This window comes from Rattus rattus, chromosome 5 (genome assembly GCF_011064425.1).
Source record: "Rattus rattus isolate New Zealand chromosome 5, Rrattus_CSIRO_v1, whole genome shotgun sequence".
Taxonomy (NCBI): domain Eukaryota; kingdom Metazoa; phylum Chordata; class Mammalia; order Rodentia; family Muridae; genus Rattus; species Rattus rattus.
Window position 1 is genome coordinate 131,455,267 of NC_046158.1, and position 12,911 is coordinate 131,468,177.

General features: G+C 50.2%; 1 protein-coding gene across 1 annotated transcript; it reads left to right on the top strand.

The window, feature by feature from the left end:
• The first annotated feature begins 6,645 nt into the window (after positions 1-6,645).
• Srxn1 (sulfiredoxin 1) lies at positions 6,646-12,331 on the top strand. The gene is made up of 2 exons (XM_032904427.1): positions 6,646-7,092; positions 9,882-12,331. The coding sequence occupies exons 1-2, from the start codon at positions 6,886-6,888 to the stop codon at positions 10,083-10,085; spliced, it is 411 nt and encodes a 136-aa protein (XP_032760318.1). The 5' UTR covers positions 6,646-6,885; the 3' UTR covers positions 10,086-12,331.
• The last annotated feature ends 580 nt before the right edge of the window (positions 12,332-12,911 follow it).

The window sequence follows — 12,911 nt, forward strand, 5'->3', positions numbered from 1 at the left end:
GTTGGATTAAAGGCATGTGCTGCCAAACCAGGCTGCCATAGTCTCACATGTGACTTCTGTCTATCCCAACAGTAGCCCAAGTGTCAGCTCCTTCACAATCCAAGTCTCACTTTTGCATCTCCTAACCCAGAAGCTGGCAGAACTCCAGAAGCAATTCATCCAAGGACAGCTCCTCCAGCTGTGAATCTGTGAGAGCCAGGAAGTCACATGCTTCCAACTTACGGCGGTGGGCGGGACACAGGCGAGACCTCGGCATTCCAAAAGGGAGACTAGGGGATAGGGGAAGGTTAAGTCCCCCGTGATTCAAGGGACAAGGCAAACTTTAAGGTCAGAAAACTCACAAATATTCCTTTTTAGGGCAACGCTGAGCCCTCCAGATCTACAGGGGCGGCCTTTCACTCCCGCCCTATGGACATACAGGGAGACGGTCCTGTTTCCACCAGGGCCTTAGGCACCCTGGTCCACTACGGACAAGGAAGCATTCTCTGTTTCTGAGCAAAGACACATCCATGGTTTCTTTTCATCTGGACCAATTCGAATGCCTTTTGATGCCTACGCTCTTACCAGCGTTTGTGTCCGGGGCTCCTCTGAGGACTGCTTTCAGCCTCCTCTCTCTGAGTCATCAAAATTACCTGTGGGGGCATCTCCAAGCCTCTCCTGTTACTAGGTTCAAAGCCACTTCCATATTTTTAGCTATTTCAATTGCCTCTCTTCTCCTCTGACTACAACAGACTGCTCACAAATGGCTGAAAGTTGTTTTTTGTTTTCTCAAAGTTTCAGAAGACAGGAAGTGCTAAATGGACGAGCCATCTTGGGGCCTACTTACTTATTTATAGACAGCAGGTTTTTACTGTCTCCTCCCCCTAGTGGAAGGAGGGAAGAACACCCCCAAGGTCTCTCTTATAGCACGTTAGTTGAACTTGAACTATCCTCTATGACTCACTCACCTTCCATAAGGCTCACCTCCTGATAATATTGTAGGGAGGGCCAACATTTGAAAGATTTTTGTTTGGTTGGGTTTTTTGGTTTTGGTTTTGGTTTTTGAGAGAGAGATTTTCACGTAGCCCAAGCTAGCTTCAAATTCTATATGCAGTCAAGGCTGGCCTTGAAATCCCAACCCTCCTGTTTCCACTATCAAGTGCTAAGACTTCAGCACAGCCAGTGAGGGCCAGCAGAGCCTCCTGGAGGTGGGGTAATGCAAAGGTATCCTGCTCTTGGTCTAAAGCTTCTAAAACAGCAAGAAAACCTGAGGCTTACCGCTGTGGTGTGCTTGGCTAGCTGCCAAGCAGATCAGGATACCTCAGGAGCAGAAGGCCACAGTAGAGCTAAACTCATCAACACTTCTTTCGTAGGGATTGGTGGGTTATTCAGTCATCCACTGTCACGCCCTACTAGATCAAAGCTCCACACAATGGACCACCGACAGTGTCTTTTGCACATCATCAAACCCTTTGTGTCTAGCACAATGCCTAGACAGTAGCAACCAGTAGCTGGTTTTGGGTGAACTCCACACATTTAAGGCATTCATGATTAATGACAGTGGCTCTGCTTTTAAAAGTAGCTGACTTCTTTTTTTTCAGATGTAGGCATCTGAGTAGAACCTGGCAAGTGTCCCCTCTCTCTCCCTCTCTCTATGCCATGAGAATTGCAGCTTAGAAGCTGTAACTCAGACTGCCAGCTACTTACTGAAATCTATTCCCTCCTTGCTTGGTAGTCAGAGAACTCCCGTTGAAGCTGCCATTATGAGTAGAGACTACATATTCCAGTTGCCCTGGCAGTCAGGGCGGCCAACCAAGTTGTGGACACCCAAGGGGAGGTATTGCATGGAACTTCTGAAACAGCATCCAAATCAGAGATAGCCACGTCCTTTTAACAGTCTCCACCTCCTCCCAGGCTCAAACTCACACGAGATGCCTGGCCCTGCAGCAGCAAGACTAAACCAAGAAATGTCCTAGACAATTAAAAACTTGGCTTTGAAACAGTGAAAGAGCTGGGCACAGTGGCACACAGCTATAATCCCAGCAGAGCTGGGAAGTCATACAAGTTCAAGGCCAGCTTGGCTATACAGCACATTCTAGATGAGCAAGGGTTATACAGTTAGACCTTGTCTCAAAAGCAAATAAAACAAATCGTCAGAGCAGACGGATGGGGCTGCGCCCACTCCGTGACCAAGGAGCAGTTATCACAGCCCTGGACTGCCGACTTCCAGATGATGACAACTCTTCCTTCCTTCTTCCTTCTCCTTCCTTCTCTTCTTCTAAAGAAAGGACACTGACCTCCATTTAAATCTCTTTTAAGAAGTCAAACATCATCGGTGTCGACAGCCATGTTCTTGCCACAGACAGTTAATCCCTCCACTGAGTGAAGCCACTCCTAAGGTCCGGGCTGTGACCACAGACCCGGGTTCATTGTACTGATCCACGCCGACTTTCTGTCACTTGCTAGTAAGAGTCCAGACTAGGCCTGGGCTGGTAGTGCATACCTGCAGTCCCTCCACTCAGGAGGCTGAGGCAGGAGGTTCTCAATAATGACACCTAACAGGAAGACACTGTTTTGAGAACCAAATAGAGAGTCTGGGCTAACCCATGGCTACAAGGGGACCAGTATGGCAATGCAGACCTAGACAGACCTTCAAGACAAGTTATTAATCTAAAATGCAAACAGCCACTATTTACTGAGCACTTACAAGATGTTGGAGGACGTCTAGCAATATTACCTAACTCCCAGTAATTTCACAGGTTGATGCTATTATGTCCATTTTGCAGATAAGGAAACCGAGGCACAAATGATGGCTGCCCCCAGACCACATAATCTCATATTGTGTAACTTTAACCTGGGTGGGATATAAATGATAGGTTATGGCAGTGTCACAGTCCTCTTAGCTGAAGTTTCAGTTTCAAAGGTTGAGGCCCCAGGCTCCTTGCAAGCTATGTGGGGGCCCAGGTGGCAGAGCAAGCACCAGGAAGAATGTTGTCAGGGGTGTATCTGTGAAGCCCCTGCTAGAGCAACAGGCTGGTTACCACTGATCTCTGAGAGCGTCCAGAAAGGTCCAAGCCATCTGTAGCATCGCCAACCTGAGCTGGTGGAAGATTGGCATGTTCTGTTCCCATGGTAAACACTGCTGGTGTATGCTGTGTGTGGGCGAAGATCGACGTGGGAGCTCAGGGCACCTGGGTTCAGAGCTGGCAGTGAGTCAGCTGCTGCAGAACGTTCTGGCACAATTGCAGCTAAAATCAGAGGGACAGGGCACCGACACCCAGTCCCCTGCTGCATCCTTCTCTTGTCAAAATCATTCTCTCACCCACAAGCCTCATACTCAGCCAGCATCCACCCACCTACTTAACCCACATACAGGTGACTCAGAGGTGTCTGTACCCCAGCAGGGTGGCTGATTGTCCCCTCTAAAATCACCACAGCCATCCCCATTGGGAACAGACTCCAGGCTTAAACACAGCATGTCCCTGGAGAATGCCAGTCATCCTGTGTGACTCAAGCAAGCCCAATCAGACTGACTAGAGAAAGCGTTTTATGTCACCACTGCTGGTGTGGAGCCTCTCTCTCTCTCTCTCTCTCTCTCTCTCTCTCTCTCTCTCTCTCTCTCTCTCTCGACTGTGAACAAAGGTGGAGTCCCAGTTCACACTGAGAGCTATCTTGAGACTGTGAGAAGCAGACAGAGTGCAACACTGCCTCTGTGCCCCCACAAAATGCTCTACAGGCACCAAAGAATAAGGTACTCTTTGGTGTAAAATAAAACAGGAACCAAGAGGCTGGCAGGATTGAGAGGAGGCAAGGGACAGAGCCCTGCTGTCCAAGATAGAGAAATGGCCAAGCAGGTTGGGGAGAGGCTTCAAGCTGACCTCATAAGCCCTCCACCTCCCAAGCTCTTAGGGGAAGCCACCTGAACATCGAAATGCTTCATAAATCACATCCTCTGTCTGCATCATCATCCATCAGCTGAGGGGGGAGCAGAAGGAATCAGGGAACTATAGCCTCTAACACAAGCGGCTGGCAACCTAATAGACGCACAGTTCGCATCCCCAAGGGGATTAGAGTTTACTCTGGAGCACTTAGGTCACCCCAAATTCCATGTCCCAACAAGAATTAACCATAACAGAGCAAAGAAAGTACATGAATCAACACATTAAAAATATATTCATCAAGGGACTGGAGAGATGGCTCAGCGGTTGAGAGCACTGGCTGCTCTTCCAGAGGACCCGGGTTCAATTCCTGGCACCCAGAAAAGGCTTACAACCCCCTATAACTCCAGTCCCTAGAGATCTGATACTCTCTTCTGGCCTCCACAGACACCAGACATGCACGTACCACACAGGCACCCACATAAAATAAATCAACAAGTTTCTTTACGCTAGCCAATGGCTTTAAAAATGTGCTTCCCTGGAAGTGCCAGGTAAGGTCTCTGACGCCATCTGTGACATCTGAACTTGTGGGTTTGCAGGAGCTAGTTGTCTAATGTTACATCACAGAAGGTCTCACTTCATAGTGACAGGAGGTTTGGTCACACGGAGGGGGCGGGGCAGTAAAACAGCTATGGTAGCCATTAAGAAGAGTGTAGGATTTTTGCTCTGGGCCTGCAATATTCCGTCCTCTCCACAACGGTTAAGTTTTGACCAGTCTACCAGCCTAAAATGTTTGATTATAGATCAACTTATTTCTGGGAACTTTACGTCACACCTCCTACTCCAGTCATCCAGCTAGGACAGGAGAGCGGCAGATAGCTGTGTGCTTCTGGGCCTTAAAATGCTTGTTCCATTTAAGGGTAAAGGGAACAGGGAAAGTTAGGCTCAGCACCTACAGCCACCCTTGCCCAGGAAAGGGCAGGGCCTGGGTCTCCATCCCCAAAGGGATACAGGATAGCTATTCTGAGTCCTCAGCAGAAACATACCCTGCTACAGGACTTTACTGTCTCCCCAACCCCCTCATTGGCATCTCCTTTCTCTAGCACCTACAGGGGTCACCTCCTTCTGCAGTTGTCTCCTGACAGAGTTTACAACAGGTCCCAATCCCCAGGCTCTCTTAGAACCTTACTGTTCCCTTCCCTAGGCCCTGGAAAGGCTTGTATTGTAAGGGTCCAAAAAATGGTTGAAGGAAGACCCCAGACTCAGATAGGGCAGAAACAAAGACTGTTTATTCTGCAGAAACAACCAGCATTCAGAGGTCAACCATTCTCCAAAATGGTGACCCCAGACAAAGGCACACAGGCCTTCCTACAGGGAACCCAGAGGAATTCTGTAGAGGGACTAGGTAATCTAAAATTTCATTGGTGGGAGTTGGGGTTGGGGGTCACAGGTGGTCAGTGGTCTGCATTCCTATGTCAGGAGCGTTGAACCATGGGATGAAATGGGGCTGCCCAATGCAGATGACCCATTCTGAGATAGTTTCTCATTTCTGTGGTTATCCCTAGGCTGTTTTTGGGAGGCGGTTTTATGATCTTGTTCTGCATTTCATGGTCTGTTCTTAGAGCCTGTGTCTTATGACTTAGTTTCTGGGACTTACAGTCTATTCCTGAAGCTGGTGCCTTACAGCCTTATTTTGAAATCAGGTCTGGTCCTTCAAATGGAGACAAATGGGGTTTATGCTGCCCTTTTAGTATCAGCTTCTCGAATGGGATGCTACAGAGGCAATGCTGTACAGGATCCAGGTTGACTTGGAAGTGGCCTGTCCTCTCTAGGGACACTTGTTGGAAACCATGCGCCATACTAGGAGGAAGCACAAGCCACAGGAGAGGAGCTGCACAGCTGTTCATATTGGATACTTGCTGTGTAGTAAGGGATTTCAGCGATTTTTTTGGTGGTGGGTTTCTTTTTTGTTGTTGTTGGGTTTTGTTTTTGTTGTTTTGTTTTGTTTTAATTGTTTTGTTTTCTTTCCCTGAAGTGGACCTACTTTGGGGAGGACCTTCAGTAATCACACCTACTTCTATTTCCTGGATATGTTTTTTTTTTTTTTAAAGATTTATTTATTTATTATTATGAGAACACTGTAGCTGTCCTCAGATACACCAGAAGAGGGCATCAGATCCCATTACAGATGGTTGTGAGCCACCATGTGGTTGCTGGGAATTGAACTCAGGACTTCTGGAAGAGCAGACCGTGCTCTTAACCGCTGAGCCATCTCTCCAGCCCCCCTGGATATGTTTTGAGGGTTTGTGACACATGGAACTTCAGGGCAGAACTGTACAGAAACAGCACAACTCAAGCACAACTCTCTGTGGTGAATTCCTGTCGCTGAGCCTAGATGAGCCTGCGCTGGGATCCAGAGCGATCTTTGGAGCAGTGTTGCCGGATTTGGGCCTTGGCTCACCCATTCATTAGCTCCATATCTTGTCTCTGTGTGTGTGGGGGGGGTGGGGGGTGGGGGGGGTTTCATAACGTTTCTGTGCTTCAGTTTCCTTCACTGTAAATGGAATTAGTATAGCGCTCAGGTAGCAGAGTCGCTCTGAAATGTGAGTAGGTCACCACACTTGCTCTACTGCGTGGAGGCCACTGTTCCCAGCTCCCACTGAGAGCCGACTCATCCTCGCTGGGCAGGTCTGCCCGCCCGCGTCCTCGCCTCTGAGGGCCTGAGTCACCACGCTGTGCGTCACCCGCGCCTCTGCTCCGGGACCTGCAAACTCACCCTGAGTCAGCGACCCGACGCGTCCATTAAGCGCATCGCGAGGGGGCGGCGGGGCGCCTCAGCGGGCAGCGGGCAGCTAGAACAGCGTGGGACGTGGGGCTCTGGTCGAGCGGAGCGGGGACCGATACATCACAGCGTGAGCCGAGCCACTCGGTGGGGGCAAGCGCAGAACCGTCGCCCCCCCGCGGCCGCACGATGGTACAGCCCGGCCGGGTAAAGAGGCCGGGCGGCGCTGTCCGCTAAGGAAGCAATATGGGGCTACGCGCGGGTGGAGCTCTCCGGAGGGCGAGTGCGGGGCCTGGGGCGCCCGACGGTCAGGGACCCAGTGGCGCGCAAGGAGGCAGCATCCACTCTGGCTGCATCGACACTGTGCACAACGTGCCAATCGCCGTGCTCATCCGGCCGCTGCCGTCGGTGCTGGACCCGGTCAAGGTGCAGAGCCTCGTGGACACGATCCTGGTGAGCCCGCGGAGCCTACTGGCCCGCGCGAGGGAGATAGAGAGGGCGCGCGGGTCGGGGTCATTGATCTGCGGGAGTTAGGCTTCGCCTGTGTGACCTTGACGGACTGGCTGGGTCTCCCTGGGCCTCGGGTTCCTCACCTCACTTGGACTTGGCCATGAACTAATGATCCGTGACGCACATACTCAAAAGTGCTGCGGTCACCCCGGAGCTGATTTTTGCCTCTCAGAGCAACTCTATGAAGTAGCTGCTGTGCCGTCTGTACAGAGGAGAAACCGAAGCACAGGAAGTTTGTTTGTTTGTTTTTTTTGTTTTGTTTTGTTTTGTTTTGTTTTTCAAAGCAACCTGCTCTGTGCCAAGTGCTTACACGATAGTACAGTGAGACTTTACACCCAGACAACCTGCATATCCTGATGTCTCTTTTGGCTTTGGAGTTCTTGGCAATGGTCTGGGTGTGTCATGTCTGTTGGGAGGATCTTGTCCTACCAGGAAGTGGGAAAGGACAAAGTCAGTCTATCGTGGAAGGAAGGTCCCCTCAGTAACTAGGCGTTAGAGTTTGTGTCAGGTTAGGCCAAGGATAGGATAGGATGGCTTCCTATCCCTTCTTCCAGATTCTTGAGCAGTGGGCCCTGAGACACCTCAGGATGTTTTAGTCCCGTGTGAACTTCCCAAGAGCAGGGATTTTGCCATCTTGGCAGTTGCCTTCAAGCTGTGTGGGAAGGGGATATAGCCCGGAACGCTCTCTCTCAGCACCACTTTGGGCAGACTTTCTCCACCGCAGGAAGGGCTCCCATCACCTCCATTTTGGCCATTATTTTAGCTTTTGTGTGCACGTGATGCTAAGAATTGCGCTCCCCTGCGTGCAGGCTTTGGCCTGTTCGGCAGGAGCACCGCCATTGTGCTGCATCCGTACCTTTTTATTCCTTCGAGCATCTAATTCTGTAATCATTCTGTCTTGATGTCAGCGTCTTCCCAGACCACCCTATTGGGTTAGGCCATCTGTGACCTCATAGACACCTGGGTGCCCCCAGCATATCTGGGATCCCAATGGATTTTAATGACCAGTTTAGACACCTCTTTTCTATGCTGCCACCGGCTCTGGAGACAAGGACCCATCTTCCTAGGCCACCTGAATATGTTGCCACAAACGGGACTGCTTGAAACAAGACCCAAGTCCAAAGCTGTGTTGTCCTGAGGTTTTTAAGACTGGGTGTGTCTCAATATAGCCTAGGCCGCTTGAAACTCATCGTCCTTCTGTTTCAGTCTCCCGAGTGCTGGGGTTACAGGTGAGCTCCACCAGGCCCAGCTCTTTTGTTGAGTTAAAATAAGAAACCAGCCGGACTGTTCTCTTGAGGCCTGAAGGGAAAAATTCACTTCCCCGAGTCTTAGTTACTTTTCCTTTTGTGTGACAAAACATCCTGAGGAATGCAGCTTAAGGGTAAAAGTCTTCTTTTGACTGACAATCCATTATGTCAGAGGATTCCCGAAGGCAGGAGCTTGAGGCCATTGGTCATGTATCTCCAGTCAGAATGATGAGAAACCACTTGTACACAGCTCTCTTTCTTTATACAGTTCAGGATTCTAGCTTAAGGCATGACGCCACCTACAGTGGGCAGATCTTCTCAGCTCAATTCACCTAACCAAGATAATCCCCCACAGGCATGCTCAGAGAGGCCCACCTCCAAAATCATTCTGGGTTTCATCAAGTTGACAACTGAACCCCTTAGCTAAGGGCCTCTCTCCCATCTTCAAAGCAGAAGCATCTGGTGGAGTCCTTCCCACCTCGGGTCACTGTGTCCTCTTTTGTCACAGCCTTCTGCTTTCAGGGAACTTGGTGATTACATTCAATCAGCCTTGGCAAAGCAGGGCAATCTCAATTTTGGGAGCCTTAAAACCCACTTCCTTCAGCAGACTTCCACTATGTTTGGTGGGTTTCACAAGTCCTAAAGATGAGGAAGTGGGCATCCTGGGGGATCATTCTTGAGCCCACCCTCTGCCCTGCCTCCACCACAAGGCCTGCCAGGTGCAGCTGCCTAGGGCCACTCTTTTTATGCATCACCTCCCTGACTTCCACCACCACCCTGCTGGTTTGAACTTGGGAGGCCATCTGCACAACACAATTCCCTCCTTGCTCTGCAAAGGAGCCATGGTTCAGGCACTTGGGCTTTCTTTTTTTTTTTTTTTGAGCTGAGGACCCAACCCAGGGCCTTGCGCTTGCTAGGCAAGCGCTCTACCACTGAGCTAAATCCCCAACCCCGGCACTTGGGCTTTTAATCTAAACTAGTCCGTATCTGTAGCTTCCCAAGTCCTTCTGTGCCCCTTGTCACTTCAGAGAGACACATGGGTCTCCTTCCTGGCTTGTCTCCTATGAGTCCATCTTCACAGCATTGTCATTTCTTCCTTCAACCTGCTTCTGGGACCGAAACCCTGTCAGGGCGAGAATGTTCTTACCTCTTGGCTGTGCTGTGGTCCCCCCAAGTGTGGGCAGTGGGCACAGGATGTATCATTAACACGGCTCTAGATAAATGCTCCACAAGTTTTCTTGGGGGAAGCCCATCACTGCCATTCCAGCATCTGCCATTTCTCTGCCTGAAATACTCTTGGGGCTGATTTTCAAGCTGCCAGGGTACCACCCACCAGCTTTCAGAACCAACCCCTAGGTGGCTGAGAGCCTGCTGCTCATGTCAGCCCTAGCCCTCTCTCTCTAGGAGCTCCACTTGGCTTAACAAAACGTCTTGCCGGTTCTCAAGCACAGTGCCCTGCTCTCACCCTGTGACCCTTCTTTCTAGGAGGACCCTGACAGTGTGCCCCCCATCGACGTCCTCTGGATCAAAGGGGCCCAAGGTGGTGACTACTACTACTCCTTCGGGGGCTGCCACCGCTATGCAGCCTACCAGCAGCTACAGAGAGAGACCATTCCTGCCAAGCTCGTGAGGTCTACCCTTTCAGACCTGAGGATGTACCTGGGTGCATCCACACCAGACTTGCAGTAGCAACCTCCTGATACCCCACTCCCGCCTTCTCCACACCAGCACCACTTCCTGGTGCTCAGAAGACACCTGCAGGCCCCCGTGGGCAGACGTTATAGAAGGAATATGTTCTTTTCATATTTAAGGAGGGGTGTCTGCCTCTTGGTGCCTCTGCACTAGCCCCCAGGGACTAGCTCCCAAGAATGAGGGGGTTCCGTTCTTCAGTCTATGAAAAGATATCACGGCCTTGACCCTGAAGGAGTACCAAGAGGAGGAAGTAAGAAAGATGGACTCGGAGACAAGGACTCTCCATTTTAATCTTTATGATATCTTATCACTACATAAACTAGGTACTAGGAAGTAAAGGAAAACCTAGGTCACCGTGGCTTACGTGAGAGACGCTTGTTATCCGCATAGCCTGAATCCTGGAGCAGGTGACTAACACAGTATTATATCTAACAGAGTCTCTTGTCAACGCTCGGTGAGGGCGGGGCTTCCTCTCAGTAATCTCATTGCTCCTTGCTTCGTAGTCACAAGATGGCTGCTGTGTTTCTAGAAATCATGTCTGTTGAGAAAGAAACCCGATGGACCAACTTCTGTCAGAAAGGAAAACCTCGTTCTGAGGTTTGGACACAGTCGCCTTGGTCTGAGCTAGCGACCATTGCCACTCACAGCTGCAAAGAAAGCAGACATTAGGAAACGCTGTCACAGCTGAGCGTGACTGCCTTGTTCATTCCCTGGAATCCTGGGACAGGCCCTTTGCTCCCTGCAACACAGTTGGGGATCCCATTGGCAGGAGAGGGAGGTAGCCTTTGCTACAAAACAAGCCATCCCCAGACTCAACAGCTAGTCAAGTATTCATGTACCCATGATTCTGTGGGTTAGCTAAGCTCCTTTGAGCAGCTCTCCTAGTGTGGCCTGGTCCTGCTCATGAGCCCAGTCACTTCTCACTTCAGCTGGGGCTGGTTAGGCTGGGGTCACCCAGCCATTGTAGCAAGTGTTGGTTGCATCGGCTTGGTTAACCTTGTTGCCCCTTCTAGCAGGTCAGAGCAGGCTTATTCTCATGATGGCCCCAGGGTTCCAAGGGAGAGTAGTAGTGACTGAGCAGGACCTGGGGCGGTGGCTCGGCTGTTAAGAGCACTTACGTGGTGATTCATAACACAGTCATCCCTGTTCCAGATGACCCGATACCCTCTTCTAGCCTCTGTGGACACAGACATTACACATGTGAGAAAAGCACCTTTTTTTTTTCTTTTTCTTTTTGAGACACTGGGTTTTTCTGTGTAGCTCTGGCTATCCTGGAACTCACTCTACAGAACCAGGCTAGCCTTGAACTCAGAGATCTGCTTCTACCACCTCCTGAGTGCGGGTGTACTACCGTTACCCAGAGACATTTTTTTTTCAGAGCTGGGGACCGAATCCAGGGCCTTGCGCTTCCTAGGCAACCGCTCTACCACTGAGCTAAATCCCCAACCCCTGACTTTTTTTTTTTTTTTAAAGGTGACAAGGTTTCTTCAGCCCTGGTGCTAGGACTGTGTCTCCGCTGGTCAGTTCATTCCTCAGATTTCAGGGGTGCAAGTGGACCCAGCTCTCAGTGGGAGGAACTATAAAGAACGTGGGGCCATCTTTCATAACAGATGAATCTCGGTGGGCAAGAGACAGACTTTCTCACTCCCACACATAAGCACTCCCGTTCACAAGTTTATCGATAAGCACACAGAGGGCCAAGTCAGCCTTTAAGTAAGGTTCTTAAAACCTAGAAGAAGTCATGGCACGGTGTCTTCTAGAGCTGGGTACCCCACTCCAAGGATGACTCACAAGCAGAATGAGGTGGATAACGAGGCATTCAGAGGGGCTTCCGTAAACCCAGAGTCCACGAGGCAATGGAAGCAGCAGGGTGAGGTGACACTTGCTACGCCACCCAGAGACCTTAGTCGCTTGTCATTTTCAAGCCTCTGTCTTCCCAGCTCAATAGTGAGGACACCAGCTTCCCCACCCACTGAGTGTCCCAGAGAATGAGATTGAAAGGAATAAAGTGTATTGTGGTGCTGGATTGATTCTCAGGACCAAACAGAGACCAGGGAGAGAAAGCACTTTAGCAGGTCAACCAGGACTCATACTGTCTGGGTCTTAGTTCCCTTCCAGTTTGTAATCATATCTCTGGGGTGGGCTGGATGAAGAATATATGGGAACCCTTTAGTCTCTGCAACTTTTCTGTGAATCTAAAGTCATTCTAAAATAAAAGTTTATTTAATTAAAACACACACACACAATGCAATGGCTTTAACCTAGCATGTTTGGTTGTGTTTGATGGGCCTTGCTGTCAAAGCTTCAGGTCTGAGGCCTGGGAACATGCATTTCTAGAAAGTTCTCAGAAACAGCTGGGAGCCCAGAAACATTTTTAGACCGTTCTCTGGAACAGCTGCTACTCAAGGAAAACAGCTAGGACTCTAGTCAGATAGCACGGCTTGTCTTTTTGTGCTGGGCCCTGGACTTGTCCAGGGTACTTGAGCTCTGGACCACCCTGGCAGGAGAGTGGAAGAGGGCATGGTTCTCCAAGCACTCAGATGGGCTCTAAAGCCCTAACTTTGTGGCCAGGGTCAGGAGAGCAGAGGATTTTCTTGGAAAATGCTGGGCCAAGGTAACTGCAGGCTATGTATCCCACCTAGTAGGATGACTCCATTTAGAGAACCGCAACCAGCAGTCCTCAAGAGGATGCGGTGGAGGTCTTTTAAGAAAGGCAGCTGGGAGCAAAGTACGGCCCATACCTGTACCCAGCCCTGGAGAGGCTGAGACCAGATGACAAATTCAGGATCAAGATCCTCATGAGTGGGGGGCTGGGGATTTAGC